Here is a 20,841-nt window from a genome sequence, read left to right on the forward strand (position 1 = left end):
TTTCTTAGTATTTTATTTTACCAAAAAAAGAGCCTTCTTATAATTATACCAAACATTATACCTTTTGACTGATTTGATTCCCATCTCAAATTCCTCACTTGTGCTCCACGGCAACATTGAAGTGCCTGCATCATACAGTAGGGCTTCATACGACAGGATCTCAACACGATAACTAGATTATTCAAATTACATTACATTTCCATTTTAATGTAGCTTTTATCCAAAGTGACGTACAATAAGTGCAGTCAACCGAGGATACAAATTCAGAATAGCAACATTAGCAGATACATTAGCTTCCAATAAGCCAAACCATTTTAAGTGCTGGTGCATTTGCTTCCAATAAACGTAGTGGTTACTGGGATTAGAGTCAGGTTATTGAACTCACCTGTTGATCCAACAGAAGGGTGTTTGAGGGAATTGCAGCGAGCGATTTGTAGCTTAACTTAATTCTGTGTGTCTGGAATTATTAGAGAGAGAAGGGTAGACAGTGAATACAAATTGATTGACATTTCTGCATTATACTAAAAATAGACATTGTTGAAATTCATCATGTAGCATTTCTTTAGACATGCTTTATCTCACACTGCCACAGGCCACTAATCATGCATAAACAATGAGCCAGGCTCCAGACACCCTACGGGACGAGCATAATGCTGCACAGTGTCTTCCCGCTGCTCAGGTGCATCATGGACGGACTGTAATTGTCTCTAAAGTCCAGTTCAAACTAACTTTTCCGCACTGACAGGCAACCAAACTTGTTTAAGGCCCTAAAACGGGCTGGCTCCGGCTTATATAGCTGACTTAATCCAGCGATACACCCCAGCCAGAGCTCTAAGGTCTGCCGACCAAATGCTGCTGGTAGTGCCGAAAACCAGGCTAAAAACTAGAGGGCACCGAGCCTTCGCAGCAGCTGGTCCCAGGCTCTGGAACACTCTGCCCTTACCTGTGAGGTCGGCCCAGACACTAGGGGCTTTTAAATCCTCTCTAAAAACACACTTTTTCTCTCTGGCCTTTTAAAAGTGAGCAGAGCATGACATTTTTCATTTTGTATTTTAATTGTGTCTGCCTTTATATTTGTTGTTTTTAACTTAAATGCTACAAATTGCAATATGTTCCGTATATTTTTTATTCATGTACAGCACTTTGGCGTGACCGAAAGTTGTTTTAAAAATGTGCTTTATAAATAAACTTGATTTGATTTGATTTGGACTGTGTCCCACATTTACTTATATTTCCAGACGAAGTTGGATTCCTGATTAATACTCAGTGTTCGCAACACTTGTGTCACTTAACTTCAAGCATGTATGGCTGACCTAGAAAAAGCTTCTGTATCGATTTTCAGATGACCGGTCCCCCCCTGCTTCAACATAGGCCTATGTAATTTCAGATATGTCAATCATTGCAATCCAGCAAACCGATGGAAATCTCTGCAAAGCAAAGATCTATAACAACATGAACAGCAATCTAAAAACAGCTCCACACAGAGAGAACCGCACTTGATATCCAGATATCCAGTGAGTGAAATCTGTTTTTAACAACATAGCCTGTGAGAACACTATGTCACATTTGTAATAATATTATCAGTTTAGATATGCATGTGGCAAGCAGAGTGACTACCTTTCTTTTTTTACCCTCCCTGTCACTGCAGTCAGATATAGCACTCCCTGGCCTCGGGGAGGGCGTGGAGCGCATGGAGAGAGAAGGTGACGGGGTGAAGTCTCTGATTGGTGGAGCAGGGGAGGGCGTAGGCGTGGGGGTGCTTGTGGGTGGCAGCCATCCAGGAAAAGCCATGGGTGTGTAGCGGGAAGGAGACAGAGAGTGAGCTCTGTGAAAACTAATTGAAGAGGTTGTGGCACTTTTAGAATCAGGGTAGGTTCTTCCTGGCTCACACCAATCTGTGGTGTTTTGTGCAGGTGGTGATGCTCTGTCACAGAACATTTCGACACTGTGTGATTGTGAAGGCTGAAGGAGAGGAGGGGATCTCAGTTGTCGAGAGAGCGAGTGAAGCTTTGAGGGAGATGAATTTGGTGGAGGATTCCATTGCTGGGGTGCATAGGTCTCTCGCTCATTATTAACTTTAGGGGATGGGGAGATTTGTGTTTTCAGGTTCTGGTCTGAAGGGCCCTTGAGGTACATTTGAGTGTTGATGGGTTTCATCTCAGGCGACTTGGAAATAGACCTGTGTGTGTGTTGCAGCTTTTGGTTTACGTCTTCATGCTTTAAGGGAGGAACAGATTTGAAATTTGAGCAAAATAATGGAGGAGCTCGAGGCAGCACGCTCTTCACTCCAGGGGGTGAAATAACCTGCTGCCATCTAGGCGCACTACGAGTACACATTTTCTCAGAGCGTGTTTCCGCCTCAGTATGAAAGCATGTTCCGCTGGGCTCATTCGACTTCACAGGTGGTGGAGCCGTGGCACATCTATTAGGCTCCCTGTGACTATCTATAGACGCTGATGAAGGGAACCGAGATGAAAACTCAAGGGGAATAGAGGCCACACTGGAGGCCGCTGAGCATGCGTTACAGAAAGACAGGGTCACAGAGTTAATAGGCCAGCAGGGGGTGTAAGGCCTCTGCAGAGCAGGGGACAGGATAGGAAGACGGCCTTTTCTCAAGATGGCAGTGAGGAGGGAGAGTCGGGTGAGAGGAGGCCGGTGCCGGGGAGGAGGAGGAGGGGACTGGGGACCCACGGAGGAGGAGAGGCTCTCGCAGGATGAAAAACAAGGGGTGTGGATCAGACTAGAGCCAGGAGCAAGAAAGTGTCTCTTTATCTGAATGACACTAGGTGTGAAAGTGCCCGAGCAGACAGCTGAGCAGGGAGATACAGTGCGGCTGAGAGAGAATGGAGAGGTGAGAGAGGAAAGCTCCATGGCCGACCAGCTCTTCTCTCTGTCCGAGCCCTCGGAGAGGATGGACTCTCTGGATGAAGCCAGGGTGGGGAACAGGTCTGCCGAGTTGGTTGGGCTCATTCTGTCTTCTGACACAGACGCTATATTTGCAAAGAAACCCGAGCTAACCTCAGCAAGTCCAGAGGTACCGCCATAATGCCGCTGGGAAATGTCCCTGTGTTGATCAACAGCTGTTTCCATAGAGGCAGCGACGGGGTTGGTGGTATTTTCAGAGGGAACACTGACTGAAGCAGAGGCTTCGGTTTGAGAGGTGCTCATGTGACCCAGTGCAGGCTGAAAGAACAAAACAGTATTTAATAAATGATAACTGATGTGTGTGTTTTTTTCAGTGCTTCATTTGAAATTCTTTAAATCAGCGTGACCAACGTTGGTGCAGAGAAGAGAAACACTTTCATGAATTCAGTATCTGAAACAAACACAATAAACCCATGATAGAGTAGAAACTTAGTAATTCCATTTTAACCTATTATTCTAATTAAAATGTCGATACGTTGGACTGTCACAACCATTTATTTTTCCCTTCTTAAAATGCCTTATGTATGCCAAACTTGTGTATAATTGCCCTGCATACACAGATATATAGTATTACACACAAATGCACATATGTACATTTTAATATGTCAATAACAAAGATTTCTGTCATAGTTTCTGCTTGACATTGACAGTGCTTTTGTTGTACTTACTCGTAGTTTTGTCCCTGCTCCTCCCTCCGTGGAGTCTTTGATAAAGACTTTGAAAATGTCCCTCTGCAACATGGTCTCCCCAGTTGTCTTCTCAAGGGACACAGTAAAGTTCTGACAGGAGAAAATAAGGCAAATGTTAAGGAGGAACTGAGCGAGTGAAACCTGAGAAAACCCGAGGTGAACTTTAGCGAGCCTCTCTGAGCTCAGGGGGTGTGCTTGCATGGTTTCATCACATGCCCCACACATATAGTTCACATATACTGCGTGTACATGCCCTGCTGACGGGGGTTGAGTACAAGCCTTAAATGCAGAACAGAGCAACTGAGGAGAAGCCTGCCAATAATTAAACGCCAGCTCTTCTTGGTACTTTATCCTGTGAATCAAATACTATCCAAAACCAAGGGATTAAAGCTGCAAAGCATTACTTTCTGAAAGATAAGAGGTGCTTTTAAAAGGGTGTTTAAAGATTATAGAGTCCAGAGTCTGTGTGTGGAATAAGTACAGTATCAAATAAAAATACCCTTGACTAGGCAGGGCACTTCTTTTATTATTTGTCATGTATTGCCTAGTTAGTCGAAGAAAGCCTGTTGTATATAGATAATTGAATGTACCCTTTCCCAAGCCCCTCCCCCTTTGGTTATTGTTGCTAGGCCTGTGAAACTTTTATATCTAGCCCGTCACATGCCGTTTTCAACCAAGAAGGAAATATTAGCACACTTCTGGAATTGTATGCATTTGAAAGCTTTATTTACAATATCATTTGTCGGGGGTTCTTTTGTAAAAACATAAGGTTTAAGGAACCTAAACTACCTAAGTCTCTGTGCAACAGGTATCAATATAACACATACCCTGTTACGGTGTATGTTGGAAGCAGGACCCAAATGCAGATATAAACTGAAAAAACTCCTTTATTTCAAGGCTAGGGCTAGGGCTATAAACAAAGACAAAACAGAACACTCACCGACGAACTAGTCATGACACAAGACGAACCGACATTGAACACTGGGAGACAGGGGAATTTAAACACAGGGTAACTAGACACAGGTGGGAACAATCAGGGGTGGGGCTGACACTGATGAGCACAGGAGACACAAGGAGTGACAGGTGAAAACAATCAGACAACTAGACACACCAGGGAACTAACGACGGGAGGAAAAACACAGGGAAAAGGACCAGACAATATACAAGGAGGAAAATACCCATAACCAGACATACAAAACTACAAACGTGACAAAACATGAGAATCCTGACATACCCAAGGCAGAAAAGCTTACCAAAACTAGCTACATTATGATTGGTCATGAGTTTCAGGGGTGAACATAATTAATAGGTCGTTTCCACCTTTGATGAAAAGTTACAAGAACAAATTATTTCAGTATACTTTGAAAAAAGGGGGAAAATAAATCCTTAAATCCACTGTATCTTTTTTTGTGTTCAGGGCATTTTTGTTACCAAAAACATTTAAAACGTTATGGTTATAATATCTAAAGAATGAGCTAGACCTACCAGCCTCTCTAAAGATCACCATTTAAAACGCAATCTTCTTTGGCATATCAATCCTGAAACTTAGAACCAGGCCTTTTCTGCATCTGGTCCATATGCTAAGTTGATTCAATACCTTTAGGTGGTCTTGTAAAATGCATTATATAACAGAGAATGATGAGATTAAACGGATTTAGCAAGATTACCATCATTTATTGTAACTCCACTTCGTGATACATTTTTCGATGAGAACAAACTTAATTTACAATCCCCTGCAGATCTATAATAGTGTTCATATAATTTGACCTATTCAAATAGTTGTGGTTGATTATATGCGTATGAACTATAATGAAAATAATAATGTAGGATAATATGTGCGATATTTCAGTGGAGCTAAAAAAAGGTCATTACTGACATGAACTCCCACATTTAGGGTAATTATGAGCTTTAAATATATATGACACCACATGATAATGACATCCCTTCAAATTCCCTTCAACATCCCTGGAAATGAATCCAACAGTTCTCTCTGTGCAGTTCTGTTCCCATACTGCAGATAGGCAGTAGTCAGTCAAATGAAAGGCTGCCTGACACTTATTTCTGGGGCTATATTAACATAAATGGGAGTGCAGGTGATTGAAATGCTACAGTGAGTCACTGTACGTTTTTCATGCATAAACACATTGACGTCTTAGTATTGCACAAACATAATGATACCGTAATAACTCAGTGTAGGCCGTAATTATAGATTTCCAAAACACAATACAATTTAAATGTATATAACAAGAATTGCTGTTAGAGTGTTTTAGAGGCACAGTGAAGTCACGCAAGAGTGATCAATTATAGCTATTTTGGCATGGATTCATATGTTTTTAATTTGTTATCACATTTGGCAAGATTAAGCATTCAAGCTACATTTGTGACAAATAAGGATTTGCTTCATTTATTCTGGATGCTTTTCATTAGCTGAACTAAGTGTCTTCCTCTGGTTCGAAACTGAACAAAAATCTGAGAGTAGTTCAGAATAATAAGTACTTGCTCCCTCTTTAACTGTTTGAAGATCTGTGATGCACAATGGGATGAGAAGGAATAGAGAAAAAACCTTCTTATTTGAAGAAAGAAGGGATAATTATGCAGGGAAGTGAACCTATCGTGACATACCTCATACTTCAAATCAATGGTGCCCACATAGAATGTAAACTGATAATGACCGAGCTTAAACTCTAATTGAAATCTAAAGAGGGGCACATATGCCTTACGTTTCTTTTGAACAGACCTAATGAGAAGTGCATGCTGTGAATCACAGCGGTGGATGAATGAGCTGCCGACTGTCTCAAAGTACTTTACATTCAGCCCTCTGGCAATTAAATGTGGAAGCTGTCTCTCAGCAGGGAGTATCAAGAATCTGTCATGCGTTTAAGCGAATGTAACGCAGCAATATAAAAAGCAGGTGTAACAAAGCCAAAAAAACGGATCTTGTGCCACGACTCTGCTCTTTTATTTAATTTTTTTATTTAACCTTTATTTAACCAGATAAAAACAGAGATAAAATCTTCTTTACAATACTGACCTGGCCAAGAAGGCAGCAACGTTACACATTATTACACATAACACAGACATATAAAATACAGAGAACACAACTAAGTAAACAAAAAGCAGTAACTACATTGTGCACATTTGGGACAGTAAGAAAGGTACACTACTTATTACTGCAAGAGCAGCTGGTGGTAAGGACATCAGACAACTTCAATTTAAAACAGACAAGTGCCATCAGTTGGAGGCTTGATTGAAGGTCATTCCAAGACCAAGGACCATAATAAAAAACACTCCTTTTTCCATGAGTGCATCAGAGGAGAAACAGATGACTGTGCAGTCCAACTGTATTGACTGAGATAAAGCTCACAAATAAAGGTCCTAAGCCGTGTTGGGAGTGTTTCTGATGCTCATAAATAGATGAAAGCTGCTCAGAATCATGAAGTGAACACATTAAACACATAGCAGCCCTTCGATATATAACATATAAGTGCTGCCTGTACAATAACGTGATTTACTATAATTTAAAATAATTTTTTCATACATAATAATAATAATCCTGATATTTATTATAGCGCTTTATCAAAGACTCTCAAAGCGCTTTACAAATACACATTACACATACAGATCATACATGTAATGGTCATCTACTGTGGACAATACCCACAGGAGCAAATTCGGGTGAAGTGTCTTGCCCAAGGACACAACGGCCTGACGCAGTGGCGGCAGGAGAGGGTTTCGAACTGGAGTTCCCCAACGCCCCCTTGATCTGATGATCAAACGCACAGACCACTGCGCCACCCGTCCCTACATGAAGACACTTTAACAATATATTATCATTAAGCGTTCAAATAAATTCCCATTTTAATTTTGAATGAATCACATTTCCAGTATGAGCACTATCCATTAAATCATTAGGGCTTTAAAGTTGTGGACTGACTTTGTTTTGAGTATGTTTTGTTTTGAGTATATCCAACCGATATAACATCAGTTGTATGAGCGTTCAGGGGCCACCAGGAAGATTTAGTTTTGGTTGGAGGTCGTCAGCAGTTTTCAAACTTTATCCAGTCTTATGCGAAGCTAAGCTAACCGCTGCTGGAGGTAAAGCTTTCCATCCATCCAGCATCCTTCCATTTCTTTCCATAGGCCTACAGACAACAAAATATGGTAATTCACATCTTGTTTAACTTTTGGAATAAAGTATTTCGTCTAACATGCTTTCAACTAAATACAACTGACTTAAGAGCACAAGATAGTATCGTTCCAAGATTTATTTATTCCAATATAATTTAGTCCTGTTTATCAGTCGTGAAAGGTTCAACATATACTCAGCTGCTGTCTTCAAGGTACAATGGCTTTATCTTACTTGAATATTTGTATTTTATTCTACTTATACTTCTACTTTCTGTTACGAACTTGGATATACAAGGGAAAAAAGGACTCAAATGCACGACACGGGAGCCAGAGGTAAAGTACAAGTAATATACTTTATTTGCCAAAAAGGATATTCAAAAAAGATAACGGCACTCTTAACGAGGCGAACAAAAATAGGTTTCACAAAGGCACAACAAAAATCACTCACAACGTGATGACAACACGATAAAAGTCAATTAGTTTAATTAACATTGAATTCGGTCAGCAAGTGCATTCTAATACACACATTGTAATCCATGCTGTGAGTGTGTTACAGGAAATCAAACCCAGTTGGAGATTATCAATATTTAATATTCTGAGTGGTTTTCAGCTGCTGTTGCTTTACCTTGTTTGTTTTTCTTGTCAGAGCTCCAGGTCTGTCCTCCTCAGAAACAATGCTTTTAATTGGTAATTGCTGCACCACTGGCACAAAGGTGAACATAGAAGGCACTCCTATTGAAATTTGTAAAAACAGAGAGGAGAGGAACAGATTGTCCACATGCTAATTATTTAGAAAAGCACACAAACATGTTGACTTACGATACAGTAAATGATGAGCCAAGCAAAATGAAACTTATTTTCTACAGAAAATGGTAGGGATCATGTAGATATCCACATCAAATCAATGTTTCTGTCACTCACTCCTAATGTTTTTTCTAACAGTTAAATAACAATATCTATTGAGAATATAATATTGAGAATATCTTATTTCTCTCTGCTTCACAGGCTCTGTAACCCGCCACTAATTAGCCATCATCACACACAAAGATTAGGCCATTGAGCACGCCGCAGCTGAAAGCCCCGGCAAACCCAGACTCATACAGCAGTAATGAGTTACAATTAAATCAGCTCACATTTTCGTCTGCACAATTTACAATGGTCACTTAAATGTGTTTTGTCAAGCTGTTTCAGCACATAATGAAGAACGAGAATTTCCCCCTAACAGTTGTTTGCCTCGACAAACCAGTGAAGTTACACTTAACATCCATCACTTCAGTATTTTACCTTTTGGAAATATTTGTGAAATTCTCTCGATTTTCTCATGACATTTTGAGGTTTGGGCAGAAACACATTTTCTGAGATAAGCAGTGACGTTGACCTTTGACCCCCAAAGTGGTCTAAGTTGATGTTGGTGCACAATTTGGAAGCATTTAGCCTCTTAGCATTTATAGTGTGGCATGTTGCTTCATGAATGGCTTGGGTTGAACTGTGAAAGCTCTGTCGGTATGTGCCGTATGCTTTTGTTCACATGATGGCAAGAAGTTTTTGGTTTTTATTTATCCAAACAGCAGTTATCTGAGATCTGTAGTTTATTTTGCCAAACAGAGCTGTGGTGTCCTGGGAAAAGTGGAAAATGGGGTTAAGTTAAACCACTTTGGTGTTGACACCCTGGTTAAGCAACAGGTCCATACTGTGAAATCTCTGAAATGTTTCCAGAGGTTACCTATTAAATGCCGCTCTTTGCCTAAACTACTCACAGGAGCATTCACACTGTCAGCAGTGACGTGTCAGGGATGCCCCTGCTAAAATGTATAAAGAGGTGGTGCTCTGAATTGTGTCAATATACCAGAGACACACACCTTATCTCTGTGCTTATAATTTTAAAGGAATTAGAGCTGCACAAAATAATGCATTTAGGGTTAACATGACTATATTTCCCATTTCTTAGCTTACATTTTCTGCAAAAAGATTGCATCTCAACATATATTGTTAAACGATTCTCCCTGCCGCAATCAAAGCCCAGCCCACTCACAAAACTTCTGCTGCTCACTAATCAGCTTCTCCTCTCCACGGTGACAGGTCATCTGTAAAATGTAAGCTGGAGGGGAAGGGCGCTGATATTTCCCATGCTAATCAGCAGAGGTTATTGTAGCACATACTTCAGACTCTATTAAAAATAGATCACACAGCCCCTGCAGTTTGATGTAGACACAGGCAAAGAATCAGCATATAACTTTATTTTTCACCTTCCATTTCACATTTTTACTGCATTTCAACCAACAACCCCGCTCTGATATACCTTTATGTGGCAAGTTAAATATGGCAAGAATATAAAAAATTAGTTGCAAAACAAGATGTGGTGTCTGACGAGCAGGGCTGCTCAGAGCTTGATTTTTTAAACGAAAAATTAAACCTATTGTTTCAATGGCATGCTGCGGTTCCGACTGGAACTATTTTAGTTTCAAGAACAGTTGTTTAATATGCCTTATGCAAGATACGTTTAATTGCAAATCATCACCTGGTCCTATAGAACGGCTTCACTCAAAAATAACACAAAGGACTGCTTTCAACAAATTAAGTAGTTGAGGAAACGTGATCTTTTTCATATTAGTTTAACCAGCCTTTAGGTTTGTTGTAACATTATGTCTTTTCAACAGGAGCATCAATCCTGCTGCACTTCGCTTGATTACTGGTTTTATCCATTCCTAGCTGGTTATAACTTTGCACACGTGACACATGTAAAAAGCCATCAAGGCCATAAAGCACATCATGTGCTTTTCAGGGTAAAGCCCAAGATGCATGACTGACGTACATAATGGCGCATATACAGTAAAATAAGTGATTCTTTAATAAATTCAGAAAATAATCAACCCTGAACATAGAGCCCAGGGAGGAAGTCATACATATGAAAATACAAACACAAGATACATTCTCTTTTACACTGAAAGGATGTTATGCACATTCACATTACAATTTTACACAAATGTATACTTCTACTCCACTACATTTAAACAGAATAGTGTACTTTTAGATCCACTACATATTTCACATCTATCTACTGTTTTACTTTACAGATTGATATGATATTTGATCAAATATGAGATTTAAATACTCAACAGTATGTTAAATATTAGAATTGTAATGGAGTATTTTCACATTGTTGTCTCGTTTTTTTTCATTTGTCGTTTACTTTGATGGATTTCATTGGGGTGTAGGCTACGGTGAAAGCTGAGGTACAAACTGAGGTAGGTATTTATGTTAAACAATAGGTTTATTTATACAATATTTTTGTAAAGGAGTAGTGCTTGTACATTTACTCATCCATATTCATAACATGTTGTTAATTTAGAGTTAGCTTTTTGTGTTTGCTGTCTGTTCTTGTTTGGTTGTCTTAGTTATATCATTTAGTTTGACATGTTAGATGTGAAACTAAATCTATATCTTCTTCTACCACTAATCATATATCACTCATGTCCTATGTGAACCATGTCCTAGTTTCTGACTATGAAGGGTGAAGATATTTATCTCAGGGACACCAACGTATCTTTAATGAGCTATAAATATAGGAACAGAAAAAATGCCTCACTTAAAATAATCGTGCGCCATCTTGTAAACTTGTTTATGTATTTCTGCTCTGACGCAACCTCCTTGTTTGCATGTCTTCTGTAGTCAAAGCAGAGTAAGTTTATACTGTGAAAGGTCAAAACAAGCATTTCCTACTTGCCCATCGGAGCCCTCTTGAATGTTTAATTGCATTGAGTTTCTCTGACGTCATACCGTCCTCGAAGATCACATTTCCAGACACCACTGACTCACTGTGCTAGCATGTCGCTTCCCTGCGAGCGTGCTATCACTCGGTTATTTGTTGTGGCATGTCTGACCTGCAAGCAGCACTAAATCATTTTCTGAAGGAGACCACCCTATGTGGACACCTTTTAAAAGGGACACTCATAAACAGTGAGCAGCCATAAAGTGACAAATAAAGAAAACAAACTACTTGATGAATGCAAGACTTCTGTAGAAGCTGCTTTACATAATATAAGTTCAAATACACAGTGGCGACTGGTCATTAGGGGCAGGCACAGCCCCACCTAGTGTCAGCAGAAAGTATTAAAAAATAATGATTACAAAAAAATGCAAAAAATTAATTAAAAAATATATTAAATATATTTTAAGATCATGTTTAATCATCTGATTCGTCTCATTGCTGTTTTAGTCTGTGTTCTTCTAATTAGTGTCTACAGTGTGTGCCTATTGAGCTGTTTAGAGCCATGTGGGACAAAACCCGATCCTGCCCCTCCCTCTTACTGTCTAAGTCAATGGTGACTGTAAAAACTACACTGCGCATGCTCAGAATATTTTCCTATTTAATGTTTGTGGCAAAAAAATAATGACCCTAGGGGCATACAGCGCCATAATGGCTCTGGGGACATAGTGCATAGAGATAAGGGCTCTGAGTGCTGCCATCCCCACCATACGTCATCTCACATCATTCAGAGCTGATTGGCTGTAAGTACGTGTGCCGCGAAAAGTGTGGTGTGTGAAGAGAGCTGCAGTGAGGCGTCCTAAAACCCGGAAGTAAGCTGCGCATGGCTTCCCTCGACAAAAAAGCAATGATATTTCTCCATAGAATTTTAGAAAATAGCTCAAAATAAGGTCTGTGGGAAACAAACCTGTTAGATAAATGAACGTTTTGTTCGAACGGATAATATCCACATGTCTACCCTACTTTTATAATTTTCGAATGATAAATCTATTGATTAGATTAGATTTATGATAGACTTTTGAAACTACAAGAACATAAGGAGGACTTTTACAAAAAAGTAATAGCGATTTTTGTCCAGAAGGATAGGCAAATTGACTTAATCTTCAAGTCAAGGTAAGACCGCAATTTTATTGAAAATGGGATCTTACTAAGAGAGAACAATTCAATATTTAAATGATACAATTACATTTTTTGGGTATCCTTCTGTTGAACTGTCTGTTTAAAATTAATTGAAGCATCAGACAAAAAAAGCTTTTGAAAATAATATTATATTTTGATTTAGGTCAAAATATAATATTTGTAAACCTGAAGAGTCAGTGCCAGTGCCTCACTAGCCATGAACCTCACTGCAGAAGCTTATAGACATCTACGTTTTTTGTGCCCCACCACTTTTGTACATATAGAACTGCACATACAGAATAAGTGCACATACGCTGCAGTAAATCTGAAGCCGCTGGGCTCCACGGATGTTAAAATGCATATCTGAGTAGCTCACGTTGTGCCACAGTGAAGCATAAACAGTTGGGTGTGTCAGTAAGTAAAGAGTTTAATTACAGACAAACACACTACCCCTCCCTGCAGAGAAGATATGGGAAGCAAATATAGCCCGCTGTCAGATGCCACTGAGCATCTGGCTAACTCTCTTACATCAAAAACAAATATGATTCCAAGTATCATACAACAACAAACAAGGCATGTTTTTGCAATCAATTCCTGTTTTTTCAACAGCAACAAATACAATATGACAGTGTGATTAAATTACTCACATATTTTAAAGCATTTTCAATGATGAAAAGCTGTATAATACATCATAAAGATATCTTTATGACCTTGTGGTGCAGTGATAAGAAGTTAGAGAGATGTCATAAAAGTGAAACATGTACTTAAATGAGATATATAAACTGTGAACATTTTTGTTTACATTAATTATCGTAACTTTCAGTTTTCCCGATAGCAATTTGGTAACTGTTTTTGTTCATTGTGTGACAGGAAATAACAGGATAAGTATCAAGTAGCCGCCTCCTGAGTATAAACGGTGTCTATGTGTTTATGTGTGAAAGCCCAGAAGGTTGCAGCGGGTGGTAGAGGGCTAAATGGGAGGGTTAATAGTGCAGATAGTTTGAGATCTCATTTATTTATGGTCTATTTTTTTACTGTAGAATTTTGCTTCGAAGTTCAAATCTTCATTGAAAGCTATCACCATTATAACTGAAAAGGCCAGTGGAAATTAAAGTCAGGTCAGAGATATTACTTCAGCTTTACAGAAAATCCCCAGACAGAGGCTTTTTATCATTTATTTATTTATTATTTTCAATAGAAACACATATTTTCCAGACACCTCTTACCTTCCCCAGACTCTTCTTCAACCCGTCCATTTCTGATTTAAATTCATATCCATCCAGAAGTGTATTGCTTATTTCCAGGATCCGGGAAAAGAAAGTGCTCAAAGTTTAAAAATGTATCAAAGCAGATACGGGTAAATCAAGCTACACACCTTTCAGCCCCTCTTGCAAAGTTCAAAGTGTATTACTGTTGGGTTGTGTAACTTGTGTATCACCCTGCAGATTTCCTTTTATAGACACATAATAGCTACAAATAGCTTGCAGACAGCAGTCAGCCTGCTGGGCACCAGTAACAATGTTCATGCTCGGAACTCCAAAACACAATATATCTCTGGATAGTTTTCTTTTTCTTATATGACTAAAATCAACTTAATATGTCTAAGGGTTGTGTATTCCTTTTCAGCATGGGGCTTTCATACATTTTGTAACGCACCATATGACTGACACCATGCATATAGACCAAGATCTTGGCTGACTGAGCTCTGATCATAAATAAGACAGGAAGAGATGATGGTATCGATTGCCCAATGGAAAATGCTGCTGAGAGAATGAGTGCTGAGGAGAACAAATATTTCAAATACTTTTTTCATTAAAATGTTGCTATGAAACATTTATGACATGTTTTAGTACAGGTTTGCTGTGAAAGCCATGCATTGTGTGGTGAAGCTGATCAACTGACAATAAATAGAAAACGAAATGATCTCTGAACTTGCATGTCTGAGAGACATAATGTTTTCTAATACTCAGAACAAGGTGTCCATTAAGCCAGCAGACTGACCTGACACATATATCTCAGCATGTTTTCAATAATGACTTATCGGGGGGGGGTACAAATGTATTCACTTGCTTGTTCGAGGCGGCATCAACTTTTCTGTTCCCTTATCAGTGAGTGAAAGCAGACCTTGTACTAATCCTTTAAGTACACTACATTCTTCATTCCTGTCACAGCTGTTCTTGTCTATATCCACTCTGCCGCCCCCCTGTCTCACTGTGGCAGCCGCACAGAGAGAAAATCACAATAAGAAAAAAGCATACGCCTGTTCCTCGGGATAAAAATCATTGACTGGTCCCTGAAATATAACATTTTTTTAAAGTTTTTGAGCAGGACATTTTAAGCATTTTGATAGCAGCTTACCTAAATGACATCCTCTAACTATACATGTTTTTCATATAATCCGGTGTCCTCTAATTATTATTCAGTATCTGTTGAAATGGCAGAATGTCACATCTTTGCTTTGATTTCTGGCATGGAGTATTAGCTTTTTGCCTCAAGGAAGTTCTCTGCTACTGGGATGATAAATTATTCGCTAAGGAAGAGATAAGCCTCAAATGTGCAGTATTTATCATTATGTAATGAGATATATGCTAAAATCAAGTCTGTGAAACTGTTTTTAGACAAATAGTTCACTGCTGATAAATAGACACATGTGTCAAACTCAAGGCCCGGGGGCCAAATCAGGCTCTTGGTGGATTTAATTTCGGCCCGCAGGATAATTTCTAATTACTATTAGATCTGGCCCGCCGGTATATCGCACGGCGCACGCACACCTTCACTCAATCCTGAGGGTTTCCTCAGCTCAGAGCCTGACCCCAAACATTGATGAACTTGCACCCAAGATGAGATGCCAAGTATCTGGCTTGAACTGGCATCACAGAGATAGAGCCATAAGAAATGAATGCCACTGATTATTTAATGTTTAATGTTGTTTTTATAGGCAATCATTTAAGCTTGTTAGTTCCAGGTTTAATATGTGCAATAAGTTCATTTCAATAAGTCTTGCAATAAACATTGAACCAGTCCGGCCCTCGACTAGTACCGATTTTTTTATTTTGGCCCACTGTGTATTTGACACCCCTGGACTAGACAATGAACATGTGCATGATGCATGACATAGAGTTATTAATGATGACCACATTTTAGCTTGTGTCCAGTGTTTGTGCATGTTCTAATAATTCTAGATGAACCAGAGAGAGCACAGACCAAAAGCAAAGAGAGGGAATCAAAGAACATGGCTGATGCAAGCTCTTTTTGACTCTCCTCGTAAATAATGTCACTGTCGGAATGATTTTCCTTTGTATGACCGGGGAGAGGGACAAACGCTACAGCCTGGTGTGAAAGAGACTTTGTAACACAGTCCTAAAATCTGCATATTGGCTCTGTTTTGTAACATGATGACAGCTGATATAGCCGAATGAAATTACAGTTGTCTCTCCCTTGCATATTTGTTCAACTGCAGCTAGCTAGCTAAACCCGGCAACATTTACTCCATGGGTTTTCCCATATACAACACAAAAAAAGGTCTTAAGGGATGAAGACACTTAATTTCTGCAAACCAAAAACAATCTCTGGTAATTAAGTGGTAAATATTGCTAAGTTCCTCAAAATCTCTAAAGAGCAGGCCAGAGCTTTAGCGTTAGCCTGTTAGTCTCCAGGATTAGATTCTAGGCTAGTGAACTTTTATTTAGAATGAAATAAGTAAGTTATTAGTTTAAGAAGTATACTCCTTGGTCATGTAAGTTATGCTCAATTTATTTGGGTAGGAAGCTACTACTAGATCACTTATGTAGCATGTGTGTCTGCAAACACTGCAATCATTTCCTAATCATTTACAATTCAATATGAATCAGTAATTATTATGAATAATTATGGAATAACAAAAATGTGTGCCATATCACATGGAAATATTATTTGCAACGTTTTTGAGCAGAAGAAAACAAACACTGGATGTAAAACCAACGTTCCTAGAGGTAGTCCCAGTTGTATTAGAGTCATTGAAATCCTCTCATCCTCCTCAGTTCCTCCCACTGACTCTACAGGAATGCCTCTTGAGAAAGACAAACACTCAAGTCTCACAATATGAACCGGGGCAGCCAGTAATTGACTCTGGATTGATTCTCGCATGCTGGAAGTGCATTCCAACAAGTTGTGTACCCGGGTTATTATCACCCAACAGACAGTCATCTCCGCAGAGCTTCACTGATCAAACAAGTAGTCATATCAGTGCTGGTGTATTTGGTCAAGAGCAAGACCGCAGGGGGAGGACACAATAATAGGAACATATAACACACAATATGGTGCAATCCTGTGCAACAACACTGCAAATTACAACCTCAAAATATCTGCCAAACAAACACCTTCTTGTCACACATTCAGTAGGAATTGATCGAAATGATTGTTTTTGCAAGAATAAAAATAAATTGCCGCAAAAATAATTGTGGGGGAATGCATGACAGCGTGGATTTGATTGTTATGCAGCTGGAAGAAAAGAAAGGCTTCGAGGAACAACATTGTGCTTTATTGAGAAAGTGAACACAGAACTATTAACTGCTGTGAGAATGAAAGAGCTGTGAAACAACACAAAGCAGGTAATGATAAGCAAGATGTTCTGTTTCTCTTTTCAAAAGGCAGAGTGTGTAATCCCATCAATCTGGATGTTGTGCGAGGGAATTAAGTTAATTCTGCATCAGGACTCTGCAGGAAACGGACGGCATGCTGTGCAATCTGATCCGCAGTGTGGCATTTTATCTCAGTACACACTATAAAAGCTTTGAGTGCTTCACACTGTCATGGGCGGTGACACTATTTCAGCCAGCACAGCCATTATTTACAGCACAGCGGTGAGAAGTAGAGGTAGCCAGCGGCATTAATTGTTTAATTGATTGTATTTCACATTACGACATGTACAGTAATTCATTTGGGCATTCTTATCATCATCATCTCCAGTCTCTGTTCTATTGAGTTGTACAGGGAAAACTCTCTGGTTTTAGTAATAAAAATAAATTCTAATATCACTAAATTATGCAAGTAAATCATTCCAGCAGTTTGGAAAGTATCATTACAAAAGAAAAGAGCTGGGTTATAACAGTCTATGTCCTTCATTTATGTCCCCTATACTCACTGGTCAAGGCGGGTAGAAAGCGCTGTCAAAACAGTGTGAGTGTGTGTCATGAATTTCAGAGTCATGTAACGTCTCTCTGCTGGGGATCTGTGTCAAAAGCTCCACCTCTTCATCCGAGGTAGAGGGATGAGTGAGAATAATCCGAGGGATCTGTCAGATAATTGTCAGAGAAGGAAACAGGATTCAGGAGGATAGTGATTTGATACAGTGCTGAAATGTCAGAAAAATTAATTGCTGATATTATCCAGAAACAATTTAATGTCTTTTTACTGAGGGAGAAGATAAAATTAGGTGATTTCAGAGTAACATTTTATTAAGAGTGGTATCTTAACTGAGGAATTAATTTGCTTACTGTCATTGTGTGTTTCCCTCCCTGATGTGAATCATTTCTCATCAATGTCTGCGCCTTCGGTTCAGAAAAGTCCCTGCTCAGCTCGCTATACAAATCAGACTGAAACACAGAGAGACAAAGAGAAAAGAAGGGTAAAAGAAGGATTGCTTTTGAAGGCGTAATTCCCATTTGACTTGAGGCAGATGTGGGTACAAGTCATTGTACTGCAAGTGCTCAAATCCCAAATCAAAACCCAAGTCGGGTCTCAAGCCAGGACATGCCATTTTCAACTCAAGAACGTGTCAAAACAAGTCCCAAGTTAACTTTTAACTTGGGGGAAGGTATCAATTATTTTTTAAATGTAAAGGTCAAACTATTTTTAGGTCATTAAGCCTTCCATGTGTGACTCAAATCTAAGTTATCTGAAACAAGTCCACACATATTGCTTGATGTTCATTTTGAAACAACCTTGAAAACAAATATTCAGTTTGTGCTGTGATTGGAGAACAGCACTCACAATGCCATTGCCGTTGCAGACACTCTTCTCAATCTTCTTAGACAAACAGAAATCTGTATTCTCCATCTTTGGCTGTTTTCCTCTCTGGCTCCCGCCTTCTTGGCTGCCCGGCTGTCGGCTTGTCACGTCCCAAAGATCCTTGTGCTCCCCCGGGTCACACAACTCTCGAGGTAGCAGCCTCTCTCTGAGCACTTTCATCTTGATGCAGCTCCCAGCATTCCTGAGGGCAGTGACTGCCCCATGGTGGGTCACCAGCTGCATATTGAGGCCATTGACCTGGAAGGCAGTGATCTCATTAAGCTTTCAGGGGTCAGTGAAAGTAAGACCAGGAGTTAGAGGTGAGACATTAAATCACGCACTCACACACAGCATCTCCAAATAGCATGTTCAAGTCACGGTAATTTCATTCATAAATCTCAATGTAACTTAGCACAAATTTGCCTCACAAAGATTTGAATTCCCAATGAAGACACTGATAACAATGACTTTCTCTGCCAATGTCTGAATCTAAATATTTATTTTGTATTTTCAGTTGCTTGTAAAAAACAAGCAACTGAAAATACAAAATAAATGTAAGTCTCATATTGGGGTTGCGGAAGCCCCCGAGTGTCCTCTGCTGGTCCTATGATGCCCTCCATTGGTCATAAGAGAAACACCAGTGGGAGGTTTCATAATGATATTCTTGCAGCAAGTAAAAAGTAATTTCACACACTTTGTAATGGATAGGAAATCACAAACATGAGTTTACAAATATATTTTAAAAAGTATTCCTACCTCCAGCAATCTATCTCCAACATGGACCCCAGCCTTTTCTGATGCCCCCCCTTTATTTACTCTGGAAATAAAAATACCCTGAAGGGAAATAGACATGTTAGAGAGTGAATTGAAATAATGATCTAAAAACAAATGTGTGTTTGTGAATTTGAATATGTATTGTAGACATTTTGTTTGGTTCAGCACGAAGAAAGGGATAAAGTAGAAATTACACACATAAACACAAATACTAAGCACATTTACTATAGTACCGGTGTTCTTTTTTTAATATAGAATTATGAAATACAAGTAATGTGCATATTTTGATGGAGACGGAAGGTCATTTATGGCATATAGTCCAAGAGTTGTAGGAAAATGAAAGGCCTTTGAGTATGAATGGCCTTTCGAGTTTATTATTTAGAAGTTACAGAATACATTGTACAGTATGGCTTGACGACATGTTTGACCATCTTTTTATAAACGTTGGAAATAGTTGAAAGATAAAATGTATTGAACAGGCTAACTTATGGCTATGTGATGTACTGTATGTGTCAAAAACCTATGGTCAAAACAGTATATTGTTCAATTGCTCAAGGTTTCTTCTCATTACCTTCAGCCAATGATCACACATGTTGCAAGAGCTCTTCTTACCTCATCGTGGTCTTTGTAAGGCATCGAGCCTATTCCACCAGCAATGCTGATTCCCAAACCACCACTCTGGCCGGACACTTTGATCTGTAACTTGGAGGAAATTGGAAATGAAAAGCTAGAATCTATTTACATAATAAGCCATGGTGAGGCAACTCTAACAAAAATTACATTAGCAACAATTTGCCACAATCAATAGTCTCCAGCAGCCCCTTATAATGCAGCCCCAAAGAGATAGATAAACACTGAAGAAGACACAGCGTGCAGTTACTCTTAATGGCACTTCAGAGGCCAATGATTCCTGAGGAAGGGTCGTCTCCGTCACTGAGGAAGACTTCCCTGTGATGGAGGAGGCCTTTAGGTCGGGGCTGGGGTCTCCATGGTGACCAGACCCTGCATTAAGAGCCCTTTGATGCTGACACTTCCTCCCGTCTCGGGTTTCGACCCTCTGAGGGCAAAATCGCCTTGGAATGGCATCACTCTCTGCTGGCAGCTGGCCTGCAGCATCCTGGGGATAAACAATAATCCAACACAGCCGTGGATGTTTCACTTTGAATTCACTGACAAGACATTCAATTAATATAAGGTATTAAAACAGATGCAGCCTTGACTTAATGTCCCCAATTTGTATTAAACTGTACTTATTCAACTGATTTCTGAGTTTATAGATCAGGGGTGTCCAAACTTTTTTCACGAGGGCCACATACAGAGAAATATACGAAGGGCCGGGCCACTCACTAGAGGTATAGTGCCTCATAAATTCAGTTATAAGTCAGCAAAATCAATGGAAATGTAGGTAAATTATGCTTGAGAGTGTTGGCAGCTCAGCCCTTAAAACAGAGG

General features: G+C 39.5%; 1 protein-coding gene and 1 long non-coding RNA gene across 5 annotated transcripts in view; both read right to left on the bottom strand.

Annotated features, from left to right (window-relative positions):
- The window catches only part of mlip (muscular LMNA-interacting protein), a 34,897-nt gene extending 20,838 nt beyond the window's left edge, over positions 1-14,059 (bottom strand). For 2 of the 4 annotated variants that reach the window (XM_034100248.2, XM_034100247.2), the window contains exons 1-5: positions 13,854-14,059; positions 8,368-8,474; positions 3,594-3,704; positions 1,618-3,183; positions 386-457 (exon numbers count right to left, since the gene is read on the bottom strand). In XM_034100248.2, coding sequence (XP_033956139.1) covers positions 386-457; positions 1,618-3,183; positions 3,594-3,704; positions 8,368-8,463 — 1,845 coding nt within the window. In that variant the 5' untranslated portion in view covers positions 8,464-8,474; positions 13,854-14,059. Of the gene's footprint in view, positions 1-385; positions 458-1,617; positions 3,184-3,593; positions 3,705-4,554; positions 4,840-8,367; positions 8,475-13,853 lie in introns of those variants that run through there. The other 2 variants (XM_034100250.2, XM_071205679.1) reach the window with 2 other exon arrangements.
- A 3,139-nt stretch (positions 14,060-17,198) lies between these two features.
- LOC139435250 (uncharacterized) lies at positions 17,199-18,774 on the bottom strand. The gene is made up of 3 exons (XR_011644541.1): positions 18,598-18,774; positions 18,102-18,200; positions 17,199-17,899 (listed from the first exon to the last, which is right to left on the bottom strand). It is a non-coding gene; the product is annotated as an uncharacterized lncRNA (long non-coding RNA).
- Between the last annotated feature and the right edge of the window lie 2,067 nt (positions 18,775-20,841).

This window comes from Pseudochaenichthys georgianus, chromosome 15 (genome assembly GCF_902827115.2).
Source record: "Pseudochaenichthys georgianus chromosome 15, fPseGeo1.2, whole genome shotgun sequence".
Classification (NCBI taxonomy): Eukaryota; Metazoa; Chordata; class Actinopteri; order Perciformes; family Channichthyidae; genus Pseudochaenichthys; species Pseudochaenichthys georgianus.